This window comes from Hemitrygon akajei, chromosome 3 (genome assembly GCF_048418815.1).
Source record: "Hemitrygon akajei chromosome 3, sHemAka1.3, whole genome shotgun sequence".
In the NCBI taxonomy this organism is placed as follows: domain Eukaryota; kingdom Metazoa; phylum Chordata; class Chondrichthyes; order Myliobatiformes; family Dasyatidae; genus Hemitrygon; species Hemitrygon akajei.
This window is the reverse complement of record NC_133126.1, coordinates 29,075,801-29,099,182: the sequence shown is the minus strand read 5'-3', so window position 1 is coordinate 29,099,182 and position 23,382 is coordinate 29,075,801. Positions and strand designations below refer to the sequence as shown.

The window sequence follows — 23,382 nt, the reverse complement described above, 5'->3', positions numbered from 1 at the left end:
TGTAGTGACGTGTGAATGGAGTAAAGGCAGCTGATTGGCTCTGCCCCTGTTGTCATGGTGGTTACTGTAGAGTATGTTTAAATTGGTCAGTGTGGGGTTGGCTGCCCATTGGTGGAGACTTGGTTGCTAGGGGACTGTTTATTGTTTTGCATAGGGTTTTGTTAGTGTGTAGGTGAAGGGCGAGCAGACAGCTGCTACTGTCTAAGGCACCAGCAGCATTCATCCTTATGCAGGAACAAATGGCAGTGCTTTGTGCTGTAAGGTGTCTACACCTGATTCCAGGGTTCCCAGTAATACACCGCCTCCTGTTGCCTTCGACTTGGGTAAAAACCTTCAATTTATGTGGCGTGTTCTTGCATCCTCTCTAGGGCACCACAAAACTTTTTGCAGGCATTGAAATACTTTAGAAATGCTTCTAACCGGAGACTGAAGGTTCAGGCCCGATGTCCGTGGGTCTGAGAGTCCAGGGCCAAGGACTGGAGGCCCGGAGGTGGCCTGCCCTAGGGTTGGAGGCCTGTCTGAGTGGATAGGTGGCAGGTTTGGAAAAGGGCTAGTTTTGCCATTGACTTGTTGCTATTGCTGTTACTGTTTGTGTTGTTCTGCTGAATTCTGTGGACGCACTATGCTGGCACTGAAATATGCAGTGAGCTGTTCCCAACACATTCTTGGGTGTGTTGGCTATCAACGTAAATGGCACATTTGACTGTATGCTTCGATGTACATATGATAAATAAATCTGAAACTGATAAGGTAGTCTTGAGTGAGAAATACTGTAGGTCAGGACACATTGGGGGGGGGGAGATTAGGGAATGTTTTTCACATCCCTGGGGGTATAGCAGGTATAGCATATCCTTTGGTCCACATGATGGACAGGACGGCACTGTTCTCTCGGTACCACTCCATCGCAGATGAGGTTCCTCACTATTTTCAGAAGCAGTGCCTCACAAAGGTGACATCCATCACTGACTTGGACTTGCCCTCTTCTCATTACTAATGTCAGGAAGGAGATAAACAAGCAACATGTTAGGAACAAGAGAAAATCTGCAGATACTGGAAATCCAAGAAACACACAAAATGCTGGAGGAACTCAGCAGGGAACATCTACGGAAAAGAGTACAGTTGACTTTTTGGGTCGAGCTTCTTTCCCTCTGCCATCAGATTTCTGAATGGTCCACGAACCGGTGAACACTGCCTCTCTATTTTGCTCTGTAGGCACTACTTTTTTATATATTTATTATCATAAATTTTAGTAAATTTTTATGTATTTCATTGTGCTGCTACCATAAATCACCAAGTTTCATGACATATGCCAGTGATAATAAACCTGTTTCTAATACCTCGCTGGACTACTGCGCATGTTTCCGGGGAGGGGCTTACACTCTGGAGTCCTACCTCTTAATATACAGAGTGCTGTTTAGAATCATACAGCCTTTCAGTCCACCTCATCCATGCCAACCAAATTATCTACTGGAACTAAGTAGACTCCCTTGTCCATCCATCCCCCCCCATCCCTCCCCACCAACCTCCCTCCGGGCACTCATCCCTGCAAACAGAGGAAGTGCTACACCTTCTCCCACACTTCTTCCCTTACCACCATCCTAGGCCCCAGACAGTCCTTTCAGGTGCGGCACCACTTCACCTGCGAGTCAACTGGGGTGATATACTGTATCCGGTGCTCCCGATGTAGCCATTTATACATTGGGGAGACCCGCCGCAGACTGGGAGACCATTTCGCCAAACACCGGCACTCAGTCCTCCAGCAGTGGCGGGATCTCCCTGTGGCCACACACTTCAATTCCACAGACCACTCCCACTCCGACATGTCTGTCCATGGCCTCCTCTACCGTCAAGATGAGGCCACACGCAGGTCGATGGAGCAATACCTTATCTCCCTCCTAGGTAGCCTCCTTCCTGCCGGCATGAACATCCAACTCACTGACCTCCGTTGATACCCCTGCCCCCCACCCTTACCCCCATCCCTATCTGTAATTTTAGTCTGGTTCTCTTTCTCTCTCTTTCTCCCCCCTCACTATAATCTCCCCCCAGCCCTACCTTTCTTTCTCTTTTATTTCCCATAGTTCTCCACCTTCCCCCTAGCCCATTTCCCTCCAGCCTATCACTTCCCAGCTCTCTACTTTATCCCTCCCCCCACTTCTTATCCCCCCTCGACCATCCCATGTTACTTTACTCCTGATGAAGGGTTTTGGCCCGAAACGTCGTCACTACTTCCTCCCATAGATGTTGTCTGGCCTGCTGAGTTCTGCCAGCATTTTGTGTTTTTATTTATTTCCAGCATCTGCAGATTCACTTGTGTTGCCTTCAAACTGTGTTGGTCACAAAACAGCACATTTCTCTCTGTGTTTCAATGTACAGGTAACAAATAAGGCTAATCTTTTTCTTGAGATTCAAGATAACTTCACTCACCTCAACTCTGAACTAACTCTAGATTAATTTTTAAGGACTCTGCATAACTCATCTTTTCAGTATTATTTTATTTTTGCAGTTTCAGAATCAGAATCAGGTTTATATCACTGGCATGTGTCATAAAGTTTGTGTCTTTTGCACATTGGTTGTTTGTCCGTCTTTGTTTATGTATGTTTTTTGTAGATTCTATTGTATTTCTTTATTTTTCCTGTGAATGCCTGCAAGAAAGTGAATTTTAAGGTAGTATATGGTAACATATACATACTTTGATAATAAATTTATTATCAAAGCAAGGTAGCTTAGCAGTTAGCATTATGCTGTTACTGCGCCCAAGATCAGCGATCAGGGTTCATTTCCCTTTGCTGGCTGAAAGAGTTTGTAAGTTCTCCCTGTGACTGTGTGGTATTCTTCCAGGTGTTCCAGTTTCTTCCAAAACCGTACAATTCAGGTTAGAAAGTTGTAAGCATGCTATGTTGGTGCCAGACGCGTGGCGACACTTGTGGGCTGCTCCCAGCACTGATCTGATTTGATGCAAATGACATATTTCACTGTATGTGTGCTGCCTTTATGGCAGTTATTTAGTTTATAATATTTTCGCTTAGTAATTTGTTAGCATTTTTTTAGTTAAAGTTAGGATTGTTTAAATCAATTTATTTGTCTGTAATACATCGCGGCTGTGATGATGTCACATCCGGGTTCGCCGCGTCTTGTGGGAAAATACCGGTTTGAGATGAACGCAAGGGTGGGGGTCACTCTCATGTGCCGCCATAGCGCTGGTTAGGTTTTCTCTATGCACCAAAGACACAGTGAAAGCAACGCTGTAAGTCATTAGATAATCGATATGTTGAGTTAAAATGTTAACGCCGATTCTGTTAAAAGTAACGACGGTCGATAAGGTTTATGTTTTCGTCAGTTAAAGAGTCGGGATAGTTTGTATTGAAGTGTATCTAAAGCAGTCAATGGAGCAGCTAGATTCTGACTGTATGCTGCACTTTAATGCAATGTAGTTATTGTAGTTTTACCTTTGCAAGTATTCACAATGTAAATGTGATATTTAGAAGGAAACAAACACTGTACCAATCTTGTATTGTTTTTCAACAGTTTTCACCATACGTTAATGTGAAGAGTGAACAGTAAATGGTTAATCTTACTGCGGCCTTGTTTGCATTGACTCTGATTTATCTCGATGTTTACCTCGGCGTTACGTCACACCCGAGCGAGAACGTTACAGTATGTTTTGATGTACATGTGACAAATAAAGCTAATCTCTAATCTTTATCTTAAACTTATTTTGAACTTTTGAACTTTGAAGATGCTTGCAACTCTGCAACCTTGTCTCTCTTCTACTTTTGGGAAAAGATACAGGAGCTTGAAGTTCTGGATGACTTGACTCAAGAACTGCTTCTTCGCCACTGTGATCAGACTCCTGAACTGATCATCCCCTCACATCCCCAAAGGGCCATTTAACTCCAGCAGTGGGTTTCAGTCCTCCCTATTGCACACTCTTCCCTCCCTGCCCCTGTTTAACCCCATCCCCCCCATCTCTACCCTTGTATCCAGCTGCACAGAGTTCTCTGAAGTAAGTGGGCCTCCTGATCTTTCGCGGCCAGTGCCGCCCTGCTCACAGAGCGCATTGGTTCCAGTCACTGCTCTCTGTCTACAAGCAGGAACATGCCGACACAGTTAACCATCACAAGCTGTCAGGCTTCAGTGAAAACGTTGTGAGTAATTGAGGGGAACCGTGGCCAAGTTTCCTGCAGAGAAGCTCTCCCGTTTCCAGCTCTTTCCCAACCGCAGTCACACCTAAACTCAATTGCAGAGACCTTGCAGAAGTACTTCCTAGAGGGAAAGTGGATCTGATCAGTCGGCAGGGCAGGGGATGCGTGGATGTGTCCAGCACAGGTGTGGGACCGGTGGGGATTTGACGTGAGGAAATCTAATCTTGTGCCAGATTACTTGGACATGCTGGAGTTCAAGGGTCAGACTGCTTCTATCGAGAGAATCGACACTATAACCTGCCTCCACCCCGCATTCTTTATATTGTGTTGTTACTGACCAATTTCCTTTCTATGGATTTCAACAGCTCATTTTGTTTCGTGTTAATTAAACTTCACCAGAGCAGATGTCCAGACTTTGTAATTGCAAATTGCAACATTTAGTGTCAGGAATAATAAATCATAAAGTGCCTGATTGAATTCTTTGAGGTAGTGAAGAAACTTGTAGACAGGCACACAGATAATAGAAAATGTAGTGTTATGTAGAAGAGGAGTGTTAGATTGATCTTAGTAGGTTAAAAGTTCAGCACAACATAATGGGCCAAAGGGCCTGTACTATGCTGTAGTGTTCTGTGTTCAACCAGCCCCTTCTGTCTGTTTCCCCCATCAAGCTTTCTCTTTCAGTTTCACCACTTTTCTGTTATGGGAATCTTTCTGAGTTTTTTTTTCCCAGGGAGGGTGTGCTAATAACAAGAGGCCACACTTTTAAGATCAGAGATGAGAGATTTAACATAGAACATTACAGCACAGTACTGGCCTTTCGGCCCATGATGTTGTGCTGACCTCTTAAGTACTCTAAATTCAGGCTTTGAGGCTTTGTAACCAAGATTGCAAATGATATGAAGATAGGTAAAGGGGCAGGTAGTGTTGAGGAAGCAAGGGATCTGCAGAAGGACCTAGACTAGGAAAATGGGCAAAGAAGTGGCAGAAGGAATAGTGTAGAGAAGTGTACGGTCATGCACTTTGGTAGAAGGAATAAAAGCATAGACTATTTTCTAAATGGAGAGGAAATTCAGAAATTAGAGGTGGGATTTGGGAGTCCTCATGCAGGATTCCCTAAAAGTTAATTTACAGGTTGGATCGATGGTGAGGAAGGCAAATGCAATGATTCATTCATTTCAAGAAATCTAGAATATAAAAGCAAGGGTGTAATGCTGAGGCTTTATGAAACATTGGTCAGACCGTATTTGGAATATTGTGAGCAGTTTTGTGACCCTTATATAAGGAAGGATGTACTGGCATTGGAGAGAGTTCAGGGAAGATTCACAAGAATGATTGCAGGAATGAAGGGGTTAACGTATGAGGAGCATTTGATGGTTCTGAGCAATGTTCACTGGAATTTAGAAGAATGAGGGAGAATCTCATTGAAACCTCTTGAATATTGAAAGACCTAGACCGAGAGGATGTGGACAGAATGTTTCCTATAATGTGGGAGTGTAGGACCAGAGGGCACAACCTCAGAATAGAAGGATGCTCCTTTAGATGAGGGAAAATTTCTTCAGCCAGAGCATGGTTTCTCAACTGGAGTCGCATGAGAGGTCCTTAGTGGGTTCTGTGAGAGATTATGATTTAAAATATGACCAAGTGGCCCCGTTAGCAATCTCAGCCTAGAATGACAGTGCACTGTAGAACCGTGTTTATTTGGTTGAGTCCATTCTCAGTTTTTGATGTGAAATAGGGGAGGCTGTTGATAATTGGTGAGCGCTGTATTGCACTGAAGGGAAGACAGGCTGATGAGTAGCGTGAAGTGCGTTTCCCGAGCATTGAATGGACTCGCCCAACTTGGACTGTGACGCCAGCCTCTCCATCCTGAATTATCTCCACCAACTTCCCCATATGTGCCGCTGACTGACTTAAGGGAGTGAACAAACTATCAATGTGGTAGAAAATTCACAGTCAGTAAAAAGGTCCAGGAAGCAAGTTATTTAGTAGCAGAACTTATTACACAGAAAAGGAAAAGTCACTCAGTTGGTGAGGACCTAATAATGCCAGTATGCAAAGTTACAGTGGGTAAAATGCTAGGACGAGATGCAGTACGAGGGATTGAAAAAGTTTCACTGTAAAACAGTATGATACGTCGACATTTCACATGATACTGAAGAAATCTTGTGTGATAAATTGAAAAAACAACAGCTTCTCTATCCAGGTTGATGGGTTTCTGGACAAATTCTGGACTTTGACAAATTCTGGACTTTGAAAGAAGAGTATCCTGTCATTCATAGGAAAGCAATCAACATTTTGCTGCAGTTTTCAACTTCTTACATGTGTAAGCAAGCTTTTTCTTGTTTAACAAGCATCAAGAGCAAGGATAGAAATTGTCTCATTTCAATTGAAGGTGAAATCTGTGTGGGCTTATCTCAAGTTCAACCTGGAATCAAGTATTTGTGCAGCAAAAAACAAACACAGATTTCACATGCTAAGCCTATATTTGGGCCTGATCATGTCACTTAGTAAGAAAATGTTTTTTCTAAGTCTTGTATAAAATTTTGACTTAGGCTATATTTTTATTCATATTGCTTTGACTTATGGTTTATGGTAACTTTACTATTCAATATGTCGATAAATTTTCATGTGGTAAATAACTTACTTGCCTTCTGAGTTAAAAATTTATGAAAGGGGAAGAAAGAGGGTGGTGAGTTAATGGAATTTCTTGCCACAGATAGCTGTGGAGTCAAGTCACTGAGTCCAGGTGTCCCCCCCCCCTTTACAAAGGGTAGAGCGTTCCTGTGAAACCTTTCTTAAGCTGAAATGGCGTAAAGTGAAGAACCATTAATTTATATGGGAAACATTTTCATAAAAGCGAAAATCCTCTTTGTAATGCGAAAACAGGTTACTAATGTAGGTCTTTTGTAAAAGCAAAGTGGTGTAAAGCGAACATTCATAAAGCGGGGGACACCTGTATATTTAAAGCAGAGTTTGATATGTTCTTGATTAGTAAGAACGTCAAAGGTTATGGGGAGAAAACAGGAGAACGGGGTTGAGAGGGAAAATAAATAAGCCATGGCAGAATGGCAAAATATACTTGATGGGCCAAATGCCCATATTCTACTCCTATGTGTTATGGTCATATCAATCTAATTCTTCACACCCAAATAACCCTCCATTTTTCTTTTATCCAAGAATCTAAGAATTTCTTAAATGTCTCTAAGAAATCGCATACCCATTGCAGCACATTCCATGCAACCACCACTCTCTGTGTAAAAAAACATACCTCTCATGTTCCCCTATACTCCAATCACCTAAAAATTGTGCCTCTCATATTAGCCATTTCCATTTTGCAAAAAAGCTGCTGGCTGCCCACTCTGTGTCTCTTATCATCTTGTACACCTCCATCAAGTAACCTCTCATCCGCTGCTCCAAAGAGAAAAGCCCTAGCTTGCTCAACCTTTCCACATAGGACACGCTCTCTAATCCAAGTAGCATGCTGGTAAATCTCCTCTGCTCCCTCTCTAAAGCTTCCACATCCTTCATATGCACAGAACCAAATCCAAACACAATCTCCAAGTTTAAGAACATTAGAGGCAGCTTCACAGAAAGTGTAGTATGCATGTGGAATGAGCTCAGAAATGGTGTTTGAGGTGGGTGCGTTAGTCACGTTTAAGAGCCATCTAGATGTGTGCATGGACAGGAGAGCTTTAGAAGTCTGTGGTCCAGATGCAGGCAGATGGCAGTAGGCACAGTTGGCATGGATGAGTTGGGTCAAAGGGCCTGTTATTCATGCAGTATGTCTCTCTGTCTCCCCACCCTCTTGCAGTTCCTTCACCATCTCTCTCTATCCCTCCCTCTTTTCCTCTCTTTCTAACAGTATTTCATTTCTTCTCTCTAACCCTCCTCTTTCTCTCTCTGTCTTTCACTCTTTTTCTCGCTATGTTCTCTCTATCTTTCCATCTTTCACTCTTTCAAGGTGACTTGGTAGAGGTGTACAAGATGAAAATTCATTCTATTTTTCTATTTCTCCATTTTTCTGTGTATCAGTCCTTCCCCTTACCATCTCACTCCATTACACTCAGTTTGTTTCTTCTCCCTCTCTCTCTCTATCTTTCTATTTTTCTCTCCTTCTCTCTATCCTTCCATCTTTCTATCTTTCCATTTTTCTGTCCCTCTATCTTTCTGTGCATCAAACCCGCCCCTCCCTCTCACCCCTCTCTCTCCCCCTCCCTCTCTCTTTCTCACACACACGCACGCAATCTCTCTCCCCCTCTCCCTCTCTCCTTCTCTCACACACACACAATCTCTCTCCCCCTTCTCCCCCTCTCTCTCCCCCCTCCCTTTCTCACACACACACACACACACACACACACACACACACACACACACACACACACACACACACACACACACACACACACACACACACACACACACACACACACACTCACTCTCCTCCTCCCTCTCCCCTCTCCCTCTCTCCCCCTCTCCCCATCTCACTCTCTCCCCCTCTCCCCCTCTCCCCATCTCCCCCTTCCCCCCTCCCCTCTCCCTCCTCTCCCTCTCTCCCCCTCCCCCTCTCCCCCTCTCCCCATCTCCCCCTTCCCCCTCCCCTCCCCCTCTCTCCCTCTCTCCCCCCCTCCTCCTCTCCCCCTCCCTCTCTCCCTCCCTCTCTCTCTGTCTGGCTCCCGCCCTCCCTCCCCATTTGTGTCTCTTTGGCTCTCTCTCACATTGTTTATTCTGACTTATGACTTCTTTCCTTTGGAATTGTCCTCCCACCTTGCTCCTGTGCTTTGGTACACTCTGTTCCCCCAGCAGATGGTCAAGATGTAATCTAACCCATTCATTCCTGAGCGTACAAGATCTCTTCCTCCTCCATTCTCCAAACTTTACAGCCTAGCCTGCCCAGACCTGTGAGCACTACCAGCAGAATCACCTCTTTGCAAGCCTGGAGTCTCCCCCCCCCCACTCCCCGCCTCTTATGAGGACAATGGGAGATGGCAGTGGAGAAGTTTGTTCTTCTGCTTTCACAATAATAGTGGAGCCAGTGACCAGTCCCAGCCATTATTGAATTTAATTCAATTGACCGTATTTCTTACATCATTCACATACATGAGGAGTAAAAATCTTTACGTTATGCCTCCGTCTAAATGTGCGATGTGCAATCATAGTAATTTATAACAATTTATAATATATAACACAGTCAATGTAACATAGAAATACACTCAAATCAGCATGAGTTAATCAGTCTGATGGCCTGGTGGAAGAAGCTGTCCTGGAACCTGTTGGTCCTGGCTTTTATGCTGTGGTACTGTTTTCCAGATGGTAGCAGCTGGAATAGCTTGTGGTTGAGGTGACTTGGATGAAGCATACCCCTCCTCCTTTACTCTTCCCAGAAAGGCTTAATCTCAGTCAGAAGGATTGTCCCACATCCAGAGATATGTTGTGAAAGCTCATGCCATCACATAGGAGACACAATCATGCCTCTACTTTCTTAAAAGTTTGTGTAGATTCAGCATGTCAACAAAACATTTAACAAACTCTGTGCAGAGTATCCTAACTGGTTGCATGATGGCCTAGTATGGAGACTGTAATGCCAGGAACAGCATAGACTACAGAAAGTGGTGGATACAGCCCAGCCCGTCACAGAGAAGCACATCTACATGGAGAACTGTCATAAGAAGGCAGCATCCATCATCTAGGACCTCCACCATCCAGGCCACACTCTCTTCTTGCTACTATCATCAGGCAGGAGATACAGAAGCCTTAGGTCCCGCACCATCAGGTTCAGGAACAGTTATTACTCAACAACCATCAGGCTCCTGAACCGGCTTAGATAACTTCAGTCACGGCTTCTCAGAACTGATTCTGCAGCCTGCAGACTCACAATCAAGGTCTCTTTACAACTCATGTTCCCAGTATTATTTTTATTTGAGACGTACAAATAAAGCTGGATGAACTCAGCAAGTCGGGCAGCATCCGACGGGGCTGAGTCCTGACGGAGGGTCTTGACCCGAAACGTTGACTGTTCCTTTCAAAACAGATGCTGCCCGACCTGCTGAGTTCATCCAGCTTTTTTGTACGTCTTGATTTGACCACAGCATCTGCAGTGCACTTTGTGTTTATTATTTTTATTTGAAGTGTGCTTTATTTTATGCATTGGTTGTTTGTCAGTCTTTGCTTTTTGCAAAATTCTGTTGTATTCCTTGTTTACCTGTAAATGCCTGCAAGAAAATGAACCTCCAGGTAGTATATGGTACTTTTATAAATATACTTTGAACTTTGTATTTTAGAATTTGGTGGAGTTTTGGAGGCTGTTAAATAGACACATGAATGTGTTGGGAATGGATAGTACACGGGAGGAGGATATTCGGTATGGATTAGATAGATAGATAGATAGATAGATACTTTATTCATCCCCATGGGGAAATTCAACTTTTTTCCAATGTCCCATACACTTGTTGTAGCAAAACTAATTACATACAATACTTAACTCAGTAAAAAATATGATATGCATCTAAATCACTATCTCAAAAAGCATTAATAATAGCTTTTAAAAAGTTCTTAAGTCCTGGCGGTAGAATTGTAAAGCCTAATGGCATTGGGGAGTATTGACCTCTTCATCCTGTCTGAGGAGCATTGCATCGATAGTAACCAGTCGCTGAAACTGCTTCTCTGTCTCTGGATGGTGCTATGTAGAGGATGTTCAGAGTTATCCATAATTGACCGTAGCCTACTCAGCGTCCTTCGCTCAGCTACCGATGTTAAACTCTCCAGTACTTTGCCCACGACAGAGCCCGCCTTCCTTACCAGCTTATTAAGACGTGAGGCGTCCCTCTTCTTAATGCTTCCTCCCCAACACGCCACCACAAAGAAGAGGGCGCTCTCCACAACTGACCTATAGAACATCTTCAGCATCTCACTACAGACATTGAATGACGCCAACCTTCTTAGGAAGTACAGTCGACTCTGTGCCTTCCTGCACAAGGCATCTGTGTTGGCAGTCCAGTCTAGCTTCTCGTCTAACTGTACTCCCAGATACTTGTAGGTCTTAACCTGCTCCACACATTCTCCATTAATGATCACTGGCTCCATATGAGGTCTAGATCTCCTAAAGTCCACCACCATCTCCTTGGTACAACATTGTAGGCTGAATGGCTTGTCCCGAGCTGTACTATTCTGTGTATGTCATTCAGAAGAAAGCAAGAATTTTGTAAATGTTTTAAACTGGTAAATTGGTTTATTATTGTCACACCCACCGAGGTACAGTGAAAAGCTTACAAATCAAATCATTACAACAGTGCAGAGGGTAGTAACAGAATGCAGAATAAATATTTAGAGAGGGTGCAGAGGAACGCCTGGATTAGAGAGCATGTCATACAAGGAAAGGCTGAGTGAGCTAGGACTTTTCTCTTTGGATGAGAGGTTACTTAGTAGAGGCGTATAGCATTGAGAAGCATAGAGAGAGTTCCTAAGGTGGTAATGGCTAATACCAGATGGCATCTGTTTAAGGTGAGTGGAAAAAAGCTTATGGGAGATGTTAGAGGCAGGTTTTGTACACAAGAAGTGCTGGGTGCCTAGAATGCATTGTTGGGGGTGGTGGTAGAAGCAGATACAATAGGGACTTTTAAGAGACTCTTAGATAGACACATGGATGTAAGGAAAATGGAAGGTGATGCGCTGTGTGGGAAGGAGGGTTAGACTGATTGTAGAGTTGGTTTATATAGGTCAGTACATCTTGGATTGAAGGGGCCATACTGTGCTGCACTGTTCTAAACTGTTACAAATACAGAGAAACCACAGTTCAGGCAGATGATAAGGCCATATATTGTGTTGGTGTGTGGCCTAGTGGATAAAGCATCGGTCCAGTGATCTGAAGGTCACTGGTTCGAGCCTCAGCTGAGGCAGCGCGTGTTGTCCTTGAGCAAGGCAGTTAACCACACATTGCTCTGCGACGATACCAGTGCCAAGCTGCTTGGGTCCTAGTGCCCTTCCCTTGGACAACATCGGTGGCGTGGAGAGGGGAAGGCTTGCAGCTTGGGCAACTGCCGGTCTCCCATACAACCCTGCCCAGGCCTGCTCCCTGGAAACCTTCCAAGGTGCAAATCCATGGTCTCACGAGACTAACGGGTGCCTATATCACCTATATCTGTAAGGCCATATTGAGGTAGATTGTGAGATCAAGAGTCCATTTTATCATACTAGGGGACTGTTCAGTTGTTGTAACAATGGGGTAGAATCTGTCCGGCTGGTGCCCTGTGCTTTCAAGCTTTTGTGTCTTCTGCCTAATGGAAAAGGGGGAGAAGACAAAATGCCTGGGATGTATGGCGTCTTTAATTAAGGCGGTGAGAAGTGTAGACAGAATCCATGGAAGTGAGGCTGGTTTCCCTGATGTGCTGAGCTGTGTCCACAACTTTCAGCTTTTCCTTACGGTCAAGAGCAGAGCAGTTGCCGTACCAAGCTGTGGTGTATCCAGATAGGATGCTTTTTCTGCTACATAGTGGACGTCCCAAATTTCTTTAGCCTCCTGAGGAAGCAGAGGTGTTGGCGAACTCGCTTGTTGTAGTAATGTATGAGTGATATTATAGTTCATTAAACCTTTATGATTTCTGCAACTTGTATACTTAGTAACCTCTGATGGGCCCATGTGTCAAGAATGTGGTAAACAGTGTGATTAAAACTGAATACCACGGTGATTTATTATTCAAAAGGAATTAGTTGTCACATGGCAGGAAGTTAGAGTCATAGAACTACATGGCACAGAAACAGGCCTTTGCTGACCAAGATGCCCACTTGAACAAGTTCCATTTAACTGCTTAGGCCCATATCCCTCTAAACCAGGGGTTCCCAACCTTTTTATGCCATGGACCTTTACCATTAACCAGGGGGTCTGTGGAATCCAGGTTGGGAACCCCTGATCAAAACCTTTATACCTATGTACCTAAATATCAAATAATTGTTGTTGATATACCTACCTCAACCACTTCCTCTAGCAGCTCATTCCATATACTGACCACCATCTGTGTGAAGAAGTTGACCCTCAGGTCCCTATTAAATCTTTCCCTTTGCTTCTCCAGTTCTTAATTTCTAAACTCTGAACTCTGGGGGAAAAACTGAGTGTATTCACCCTATCTCTACCCCTCAATTTTATACCTCTGTAAGATCACTCCTAGTTTCGTACACTCCAAGCAACAAAGTCCTAGCCTGCCTAGCCTCTCTCTCTCTAGTTCTGACCCTTGACTCCCAGCAACAGTTACTCAAGAGGCATTGGAGAAATCCAGAGCAACAGACACCAACAGAAGGCAACAAAAACTCATTAAGAAGGAAAAGATGGAATATGAAAGTAAGCTAGCCAATAATATTAAAGAGAACACCAAAAGTTTCTTCAGATACACCAAGTGTAAAAGAGAGGATATTGGACCATTGGAAAACGATGCTGGCGAGGTAGTAATGGGGACAAATTGAATAAGTGTTTTGCAACCGTCTACAAGAGAATATAAAAGCAAAGATGTAATGTTGAGACTTTATAAAGCACCTGTGAGGCCTCACCTGGAGTATTCTGAACAGTTTTGGGACCCTTATCTTAGAAAGTATGTGCTGACACTAGAGAGGGCTCAAAGGAGGTTCATGAAAATGATTCCAGGATTGAACGGTTTGTCATATGAAGAGCGTTTGATGACTCTGAACCTGAATTCTCTAGAATTCAGAAGAATGAGGGCTGACCTAATTGAAATCTGTCAAATGGTGAAAGGGCATGATAGAGTGGATGTGGAGAGGATTTTTCCTATGGCTGGAGAGTCTAGGACCAGAGGACACAGAATAGAGGAGCATCTTTTTAGAATGGAGATGAGGAATTCAGAAATCAGAATTCAGAATCAGGCTTATTATCACCGGCATGTGATGTGAAATTTGTTAACTTAGCAACAGCAGTTCAATGCAATACACAATATAGAAGAAAAAAACCAAAATAAAATAATAATAATAAGTAAATCAATTACTGTATACATATATTGAATAGATTAAAAATTGTGCAAAGAACAGAAATAATATATATTCAAAAAGTGAGGTAGTATCCAAGGGTTCAATGCCCATTTAGACAGAGGGGAAGAAGCTGTTCCTGAATCACTGAGTGTGTGCCTTTAAGCTTCTGTACCTCCCACCTGATGGTAACAGTGAGAAAAAGGCATGCCCTGGGTGCTGGAGGTCCTTAATAAGGGACGCTGCCTTTCTGAGACACCGCTCTGTGAAGATGTCCTGGGTACTTTGTAGGCTAGTACCCAAGATGGAGCTGACTAAATTTGCAACCCTTTGCAGCTTCTTTTGGTCCTGTGCTGTAGCCCCCCCACCCCCCTCCCCATACCAGACAGTGATGCAGCCTGTCAGAATGCTCTCCACAGTACATTTACAGAAGTTTTTGAGTGTATTTGCTGACATACCAAATCTCTTCAAACTCCTAATGAAGTATAGCCACTGCCTTGCCTTCTTTATAACTGGAAGAAAGAATTTCTTTATCCAGAGAATGGTGAATCTGTGGACTTTGTTGCAACAGGTGGCTGTGGAGGCCAAGTCTTTACAAATATTTAAGGCAGAGGTTGATAGATTCTTGATTGGTCAAGTTATGAAAGGATATGAAGAGAAGGCTGGTGATTGGGGCTAAGAGGAATAACGGATCAGCCATGATGAATGGTGGAGCAGATTCAATAGGCCAAATGGCCTAATTCTGTTCCTATGTCTTACGATCTAAAGTCCTGGAGGACTTCAACAGGTCAGGCAGCACCTATTGGAGAGAAATGGTCACTTTTTTAGACTGAGACCCTTCATTTGGACTGGAAAAGGTCATAGAGGCCAGTAAGAATCTGGGTTCCTTCTTCAGCTCCTTAAATTTTCCACCTATCCCTCGGAGCTTTGCATGTCCTTTCTCCTCACCCACCCACCCACCTTCTCCTTCACCTGGTCTCACCTATCACCTGCCAGCTTGTACTCCCCCTTCTGCCTCCCCCACCCCAAGATTTAAAAGAGACTAGAAAGGTAACTTCTTTACTCAGAGGGTAGTGAATACCTGGAAAGAGGTGCCAAAGGAAGTGGTTCAGACTGGTACTATTGCAACATATGGATAGGTACGTGGACAGGAGAGGCTTTGAAAGTTATGGACTGAATGTGGGCAATTAGTCATTGTAAATTGTCCTGTGATTAGGTTAGGGTTAATTCAGGGTTGTTGGGGAATGCTGGAGTAGCTCAAAGGGCCAGAAGGGCCTATTCTATGCTGTATCACTAAGTAAATAAATAACTGGGACAATCGGGGAGGATGTTGTGGTTGGTATGAACCAGTTGGGCCAAAGGGCCTGTTTCTGTGCTGTGCGAATTTATGACACTATGATTCCTCTGCTTTGTTAAGGTTTCTCAATCTCTCTGATATTCAGAATGATTTAAAAACTCTCTGAAATACATTATTCAATTAAAAAATAAATGGTATTAATATGTTAAAAATTCTAAAAATCAATAAAAATAAATAAGCTTGCATTATTTAAAATAGTGAATTTAATGCAAATAATTAAATACATAGAGATACAACTTGCAGATGCTGAAATCCCGAGTAACAAACCATCTGCTGGAGGAACTCAGCAGGTTGAGCAAGGTTTCGATCTGAAAAGTTGACAGTTCTTTCTTCCCACAGGTGCTACTTGATCCACTGAGTTTCTCCAGCAGGTTGTTGCTCTAGTTAAAAGAAAGCATTTCTTATAGTTATTCTTTGCAGTCCTACAGACCTCATTCAGTAGGTGGCCCTGAATCCTCCATCAGACCTGATCTGGTTAAAGAGCAGTTCCCAGTTTAACCACTGGTACTCCTGGCGATCCTGCCCCAGTGCCCGAACACAGTGGGAAGAATGGCAGATTCAGATTCAGATTTATGGAAACGTACAGTGAAATGCATTCTTTGTGATAATGACCAACACAGTCCAAAGATATGCTGCAGGCAGCCTGCTGGTTTACTCCCTGGAGGGGAATAAACAGTCAACTAGGTTTGAATGTCAGATTCTTTCTTCAGCCCTTTACCTCTTCCACTTATCCCCTCCTAGTTTTTAACATCGCTTCCTCCCCTCTCCCACCACCTACTTTCCCCCTCAGCTGGTCTCATCTATCACCTGTCAGCCTGTACTCCATCCTCTCCCCCCAGCTTCTTAGTCTGGCTTTTCACTCCCTGCTTTCTAGTCCTGATGAAGGATCTCAGCCTGATGTCAACTGTTTATTCCTCTTCATAGAGATTGCCTGACCTGCTGAGTTCCTCCAGCATTTTTCGTGTGTTGCTCAAGATTTTCGGCATCTGCAGAATCTCGTTTGTTCCTGGTGTCTTTCTTTCTGTCCTTTACTGCATCCCTTCATGTGTGTCTCTCTCCTTTTGCCATCTGTTTTCCATTCTCTTCATTTTCATGTCACTGTGTCTGTGTTTCTCACTGCCTACTTCCTGTCTGTCTTTCAATCTCCTCACTTCACCCTCTCTTCACCTTTTTCTGCCCACATCTTTGTCTCTCAGTCTCTTTCTCTCTCTCTGCCTCCCCTTCTCCCTCTCTCCCCACCCCCTCTCTCCCTCTTCTTAGTCTATCATACAATCTCTTTATTCCCTTCCGTCTATCTGATGGGAGATCTTTGCCCAAAACATTGACCATTCATTTCCCTCCATAAATGTCCCTTGCCCTGCTGAGGTACTCTAGCATTTAGTGTGTGTGTCCTTTCAATTCTCATTCTTTCTCTCTCTCTCTCTCTCTCTCTCTCTCTCGCTCTCTCTCTCTCTCTCTCTCTCTCTCTCTCTCTCTCGCTCTCGCTCTCTCTCTCTCTCTCCCTCTCTCTCCCTCTCTCTCCCTCTCTCTCCCTCTCTCCCTCTCCCTCCCTCCCCCATCTGCTCCTTTCTCTTCTCCCCTTTCCCTCTCTTCCTCTCACTCACTTTCTTTCACACGCTCTCTCTCTCTCACTCACTTCCTCTGTTTGCCCCTCTCCCTGAACCCCTCTCTTCCCCCACCCTACCTGAAAACACAGGCTAACATGTGCCTCTGCCCTTTAGGTCGGGTGTTGGGTTGACAGGAGCCAACCACACCATGTTTTACGTGGAGGTTTCAGATGACATGCATATGGGAACAGACGGTGGGAAGCCCGAGGAGGGAGAGCTGATTGAAGTGGTTCATCTCCCCCGGAAAGACTGGCAGACCTTTGTCCTCGACGAGTGCATCCCAAAAACAGCAGGCGTGAATTTTGCTTTTATGTGGTTTCAGGAATGTATCGCCTCCCGTCCACAGGCTTCCAAGTACCTCTTGTCTTCCTCGTGATGGGACAACAGTTGAGCACCTCTCTCTGGATTGTGGCTGAACCAACAAAAGTTGGCTTCCATTTGTAACAGCATCTCTCAGCTTCAGAGGTCTAGTAAAAACATTAAACAAAGTTCATTTAAAGTTATTCCTCTCTGTTGATGGGCAAAAAAGTAATTTTGTTAGTGAGAGATCTTCACTGGGTGAAGTTGATTCATGGTGGTCATGGCTTTATACAGCCCTTCGGCACAATTGGTCCATGCTGACTAAGATGCCCCATTTAATGAGTCCAATTTGTCTGCATTTGGCCCATATACCTCTATAACTTTCCTCTTCAGGTACCTGTCCAACTGTCATGTAAACATTGTTATTTTACACCTGCTGTGGCAGATTCAGATACAGGTTCATTTATATACTGCATGTACATTGAAACTCACAGTGAGATGTGTTGTCTGCATTAACAGCCAGTACAATCTAAGGATGTGGTGAGGGCAACTCAGAAGTGTCACCACGTGTTCTTGCAGCCTGTTCCATATTCAGGCCACCTTTTGGGTGAAAAGGTTGCCCTTCAAGTTCCTATTAAATATTCCCCTCTGACCTTCTACCTATGCCTTCTAGTTCTTGAATCCCAAGTCCTGTGGAAAAGTCTGTGCACATTCCTCTTAACTATGTCTCTTATAGAACAGTATAGGCCCTTCATCCCACAATGTTGTGCTGACCTTTTAACCTACTCTAAGATTAATCCAGCCCTTCCCTCCCTTATAGCTCTCAAGTTTACTTTCGTCCATGTGTCTGTCTAAGAGTATCTTAAATGTCTCTAATGTATCTGTCCCTACCACCACCCCGGCAGGGTGTTTCACACACTCACCGCTCCCTGTGTAAAAAGCCTACCTCTAACATTGTCCCTATACTTCCCTCCAATTACCTTAAAATGATGCCTCTTGAATTAGCCATTTCCACTGCGGAAAAGAATCTCTGGATTTCCACTTTATCTATGCTTCCTATCATCTTCTATACCTCTATCAAGTCACCTCTCATCCTCCTCTGCTGCAAAGAGAAAAGCCCCAGCTCACTCACCCTATTCTCATAAGATATACTCTCTAATGCAGGCAACATCCTGGTAAAGCTCCACTGCACTCTCCCTAAATTTTCCACATTTTTCCTATAATGAGGTGACCAGAACTGAATACAATATTCCAAGTGGGGTCTAACCAGGGTTTTATAGAGCTGCAACATTACTTCGTGGCTCTTGAACTCAGTCCCCTTTTTAATGAAGGCCAATGCACCAGGCACCTTCTTAACCACACAATCATATTACATGGCAACTCTGAGGGATTTGTGGACATAGATCCCAAGATCCCCCTGTTCCGAAATCCTGCCATTAACCTTGCATTCAAGTTCAACCTTCCAAAGTGTAGCATTTCACGCTTTTCTGGATTGAGCTCTTTCTGCCATTTCTCAGCCTAGTTCTGAATCCTGTCAATGTCCCATTGTAACCTATGACAACCTTCTACACTATCCACAACACCACTAATAAACAACTGCTGTGGGAACTCAGCAGGTCAGGCAGCATCTGCGGATGGAAATGAACAGTTTATGCTTTGGGTTGAGACCCTTCACCTGGACTGAAGAAAAGCTCATGTGGAGGGTCTCACCCCAAAGCATTGATTGTCAATTTTCCCCCACAGATGCTGCCTGGCCTGCTGAGTTCCTTCAGCAGTTTGCTGCTCCAGGTTCCAGTGTCTGCAGTATTTTATGTCTCTTATATAATCTTTGCCTTCATCTCAAACCCCATTATCTGGGCGTAGGTATTCTGACCTCTCCTGACTTGAAGAAGATTGAAACATCAAGACGAATGTGGAAGAGGCCTTGTCGACCGTCAATCTCCATGGAAGGACTGAGTTCGAGCGGTTGCTGTCTTCAATGCTGACTGAGGATGTTTTTGAAATTCTGAGATTTATGTGATTATTGGTATGGATTGTAGTTTATACTGATCCCCTTCAGTTTCCTGTGTTTTCTTTCTTGTTGCTGATTGGCAGGTTTGGGGGTTTGATGTTATTGTCGCTGTTTATTTTTCTTTTCCTTGTGGACAATATGTTAATTTTTTTGTGAGGGAGGTGATTGAGGTTTGGGCCTGTGAGATTTTGTTTCTTTTTCTTTTTCTTTTTCATGCGAAGGGGGAGGAGTTTGATGTTTTTTCTTTTAATAACCTCCATGGTTTTTCTGTATTTCCTGACTATCTGGAGAAGATGAATCTCAGAGTTGTATTCTGCGTGCATACTTTGATAATAAAATGAACCTTTGAATCTTTGGGTGGAATCCCATGGAATCACTATTCTTCATCCCTGCAACACTTTCCGGGACAGGGAGAAAATCAAAATCAGATTTATTACCACTGACTAATATGACATGTAATTTTAAAGGGCAAACACGAGGAAATCTGCAGATGCTGGAAATTCAAGCAACACACACAAAATGCTGGTGGAATGCAGCAGGCCAGGCAGCATCTATAGGAAGAAGCACTGTCAACGTTTCGGGCCAGGACTCCTGATGAAGGGTCTTGGCCCGAAACGTCGACAGCGCTTCTCCCTATAGATGCCGCCTGACCTGCTGCGTTTCACCAGCATTTTGTGTGTGTGACATGTAATTTGTTGTTTTGCAGCAGCAGTATAGTGCAAAGGCATATAATTTCTATGAATTACAAAATAAATCAAATAACAAGGTACTATTCATGGGCTCACGAGCCATTCATAAACCTGATTGCGGAGAGGAAGAAGCTGTCCTGAATTACTGAGTATGAGTCTTCAGGCTCCTGCACCTCCTCCCTGATGGTAGTAATGAGAAGAGGGCACCACCTCCTTCAAGGGAGTGTTGTGCTCGTGATGGGGCTGACTGAATCTGTGACCCTCTGCAGTCTCTTGCCATCCTGTTCACTGGAGCTTTCATACCAGGAGGCGATGTAACCAGTCAGAATGCTCTCCACTGAACATCTAGTAAAATTTGTGAGAGTTTTTGGCGACCTTCCAAAACTTCTTAAACTCCTAATGAAGTATAGCTGCTGGCATGTCTTCATGATGCATTAATGTGTTATGTCCAAGATAGATCTTCAGAGATGTTGACACCCAGGAACTTGAATCTGCTCACCCTTTCCACTGCTCACCCCTCAATGAGGTCTTGTGTGCGTTCACCCAACTTCCCCTTCCTAAAGTCCACTGTCGGCTCCTTGGTCTTGCTGATGTTGAGTGTGAGGTTGTTGTCACAACACTACTCAGTCAACCGTTTTATCTCACCTCTGTATGCCTCCCCATGAGTGTAAGACTGACCCCTTGATGGTGTGACCCATCACTGTTAGAGTGACCCCTCGGTGTGACCTGTCACTCTGAAACTGACTCCTCGACGGTGTGGTTGTCACTTTGCCTGACCCCTCAATGGTGAGTCCCTTCAGTGATTGACCCCATGGTAGTGTGACCAAACTGTACCTTGGATGGTACAATCATTGACCTGTGGCCTGCATCTAAAGATGAAGATTAATTTTATTTGGCAGGTACTTACAGTGAAATGCGTCAATGACCAGCACAGTCTGAGATATGCTGGGGGAGGGCAGCCAACAAGAGTCACCATGCTTCCGGAGTCAACATAGCATGCCACGATTACTAACCCTAACCCGTACATCTCTAGAGTGTGGGAGAAAACTAGAGCACCCAGAGGAATCCCATGTAGTCACAGAAAGAACATACGAACTCCTTACGAAGAGTGGTGGGAATTGAACTGCAAGCAGTGATTGCTGACTCTGGAAAGTGTTCTGTTAGCCACTACACTACCATGCCGCCCATACTCCTATGTATACTCAGCTGTCAAAGCGAGCGATATCTCACACAGTCTAAATAGAAGCACTACTGATACTGCACTGTGATCTGTTATTATCTCTGCTCCATCTTTTGATGACAGGCGAGGTGTTTATCTCAACTGCTGTCGGGTGCACATAATAATACTGGCCCAGTGACCCTGAGGCCGGCACTGATGAGTCTGTAGTGAAAAACACACCCTGCCGTTTGATCTGATAGAGCGGCTGACCTCCTGTTATCATCCACCTCTTGTCCTTGTGTCCTCTCAGCTGGCCTGACGACGAGTATTTTCCCAGTGCAGGTGCCCAGGTGGAGCACAGCAGGATGTTGCTGGGCTGGGCAACCCGCAGTGCGAGGAATGTTTGTCTAGACTACTGTTGTTTTTGGACAATGTTGGAGGGTGTAATTGAGGAGTAGGACATGGTGGTACGTAGACAGAAGGAAGGAGAAGGAGGTGTCCCTGCAGTGGTGGAATAAGTGACTCATGGTACGAGGATCAGAGTTGAATTGAACAGAATCAGGTTTATTATCACTGTCTTATATGCGGTGAAATTTGATGTTTTACGATAGCAGCACAGTGCAAAGATCTAAAATTACAATAAATTACAAAATAAGTAAATTCAGAGTCAGCTTTACTTATCATGTACATCAGATATACAGTGAAATGCATTGTTTATGGTACCCTTGAACAGGATTCAAAAACAAGATCAAAGTACGCATACTTCACCATTTTCCGAAAGTGTGCTGTGGGCATCTCTCAAGGAGCTCAGGAGCAGAATTAGGCTATTCAGTCTATCGAGTCTGCTCTGCCATTCTATCATGGCTGATTTATTTTTCCCCTCAACCCCATTCTCCTGCCTTCTCCCCATAATCTTTGACACTCTTACTAATCAAGAACCTATCAAGCTTTACTTTAAATATCCCCAGTGTCTTGGCCTCCACAGCCATCTGTGGCCATGAATTCTACAAATTTCCCACCACCTAGCTGAAGAAATTAGGCCTCATCTTTGTTCTAAGGGAAGTGTCACCACATACTCCCACGCCAACATTCCCACAATGCTCAGCAGAACAACTTCACATCATACACTGTTAAGTCAGTGATAATGACTCTGATTCTGCCAGGATTCTTTCTGTTCACTTTGACCTCCGAGGCAGGCTGGGCACAGCACCAATTTGAGGTGTGGGCGTGGAGGGGGCACCTCAATCAGCTAGCGGTGCCTGGGGGAGGGATGGGCGCAGGAAGACACAGCAAGGTCTCTCCCCATTGGCCTGGGACTGCTGAAAGGGTTAAGTGAAAGCGAGAGGTAAAATCTCTCCTGGCTCAGGCATGTCCGGCCCTGTTGAGTCACCAGATGCTGCCGCTAATTATGCTTCCTACACTGAGCCCTGATGCCTCACTGATAATGCCTGATAACCACTGGGGTGAAGTCACCTCCCTGGCAGCTGGCTATTGTGTCAACTCCCCTGCTTTGTCACTTATTAGACATCTCAGAGAATTGCACTTGCCTCCTATGACAGCCCGTGTTTAGCGTGTCACTATGGAGATGGTGTGATGTAAGAACATAAGATACGGGCGGGAATCGGTCATCTGACCCATCGAGTCTGCTCCGCCATTTCATCATGGCTGATTTATTCACCCTCTCAACCACATTCCCCTGCCTTTTCTCCATTATCTTTGACATTAGGTGTACTTGGGCAGAGATTGATAGTTTTTTGACTGGTAAAGGGACTAAGGACTGCAGCAAGAAAGCAGGAGAATGGGGTTAAAAAAACAATTCACTTATGACTGACAGAGCAGACTTGATGGGCTAAATGGTCTAATTCTGCTCCTATATTTATGGTCTTGTAACTGATCTGGATGTGGACTCAGCTCCACCTACCTGCCTTCTCTCCAGAACTCTTAATTCCTCTGCTACGCAAAAACCTATCTAACTTCATCTTAATTACCTTTAATAAGAGAGCCTCTACTGCTTCCCTGAGTAGAGAATTCGACAGCTTCACTGCTCTCTGGGAAAAGGAGTTCCTTCTCATCGTCAGCCTAAATCTACTCTCCCGCCCCCCCCAAAGAGGAGATTCCAAGGGTGCTGCTTGGATTAGAGAGCATATCTATGAG

General features: G+C 44.3%; 1 protein-coding gene across 6 annotated transcripts in view; it reads left to right on the top strand.

Moving 5' to 3' along the window:
* The window catches only part of nudt14 (nudix (nucleoside diphosphate linked moiety X)-type motif 14), a 136,449-nt gene extending 116,715 nt beyond the window's left edge, over nucleotides 1-19,734 (top strand). For 4 of the 6 annotated variants that reach the window (XM_073039433.1, XM_073039434.1, XM_073039436.1 and 1 more), the window contains one exon: nucleotides 17,184-19,734. In XM_073039433.1, coding sequence (XP_072895534.1) covers nucleotides 17,184-17,445 — 262 coding nt within the window. In that variant the 3' untranslated portion in view covers nucleotides 17,446-19,734. Of the gene's footprint in view, nucleotides 1-1,000; nucleotides 1,443-3,525; nucleotides 3,819-17,183 lie in introns of those variants that run through there. The other 2 variants (XM_073039438.1, XM_073039437.1) reach the window with 2 other exon arrangements.
* The last annotated feature ends 3,648 nt before the right edge of the window (nucleotides 19,735-23,382 follow it).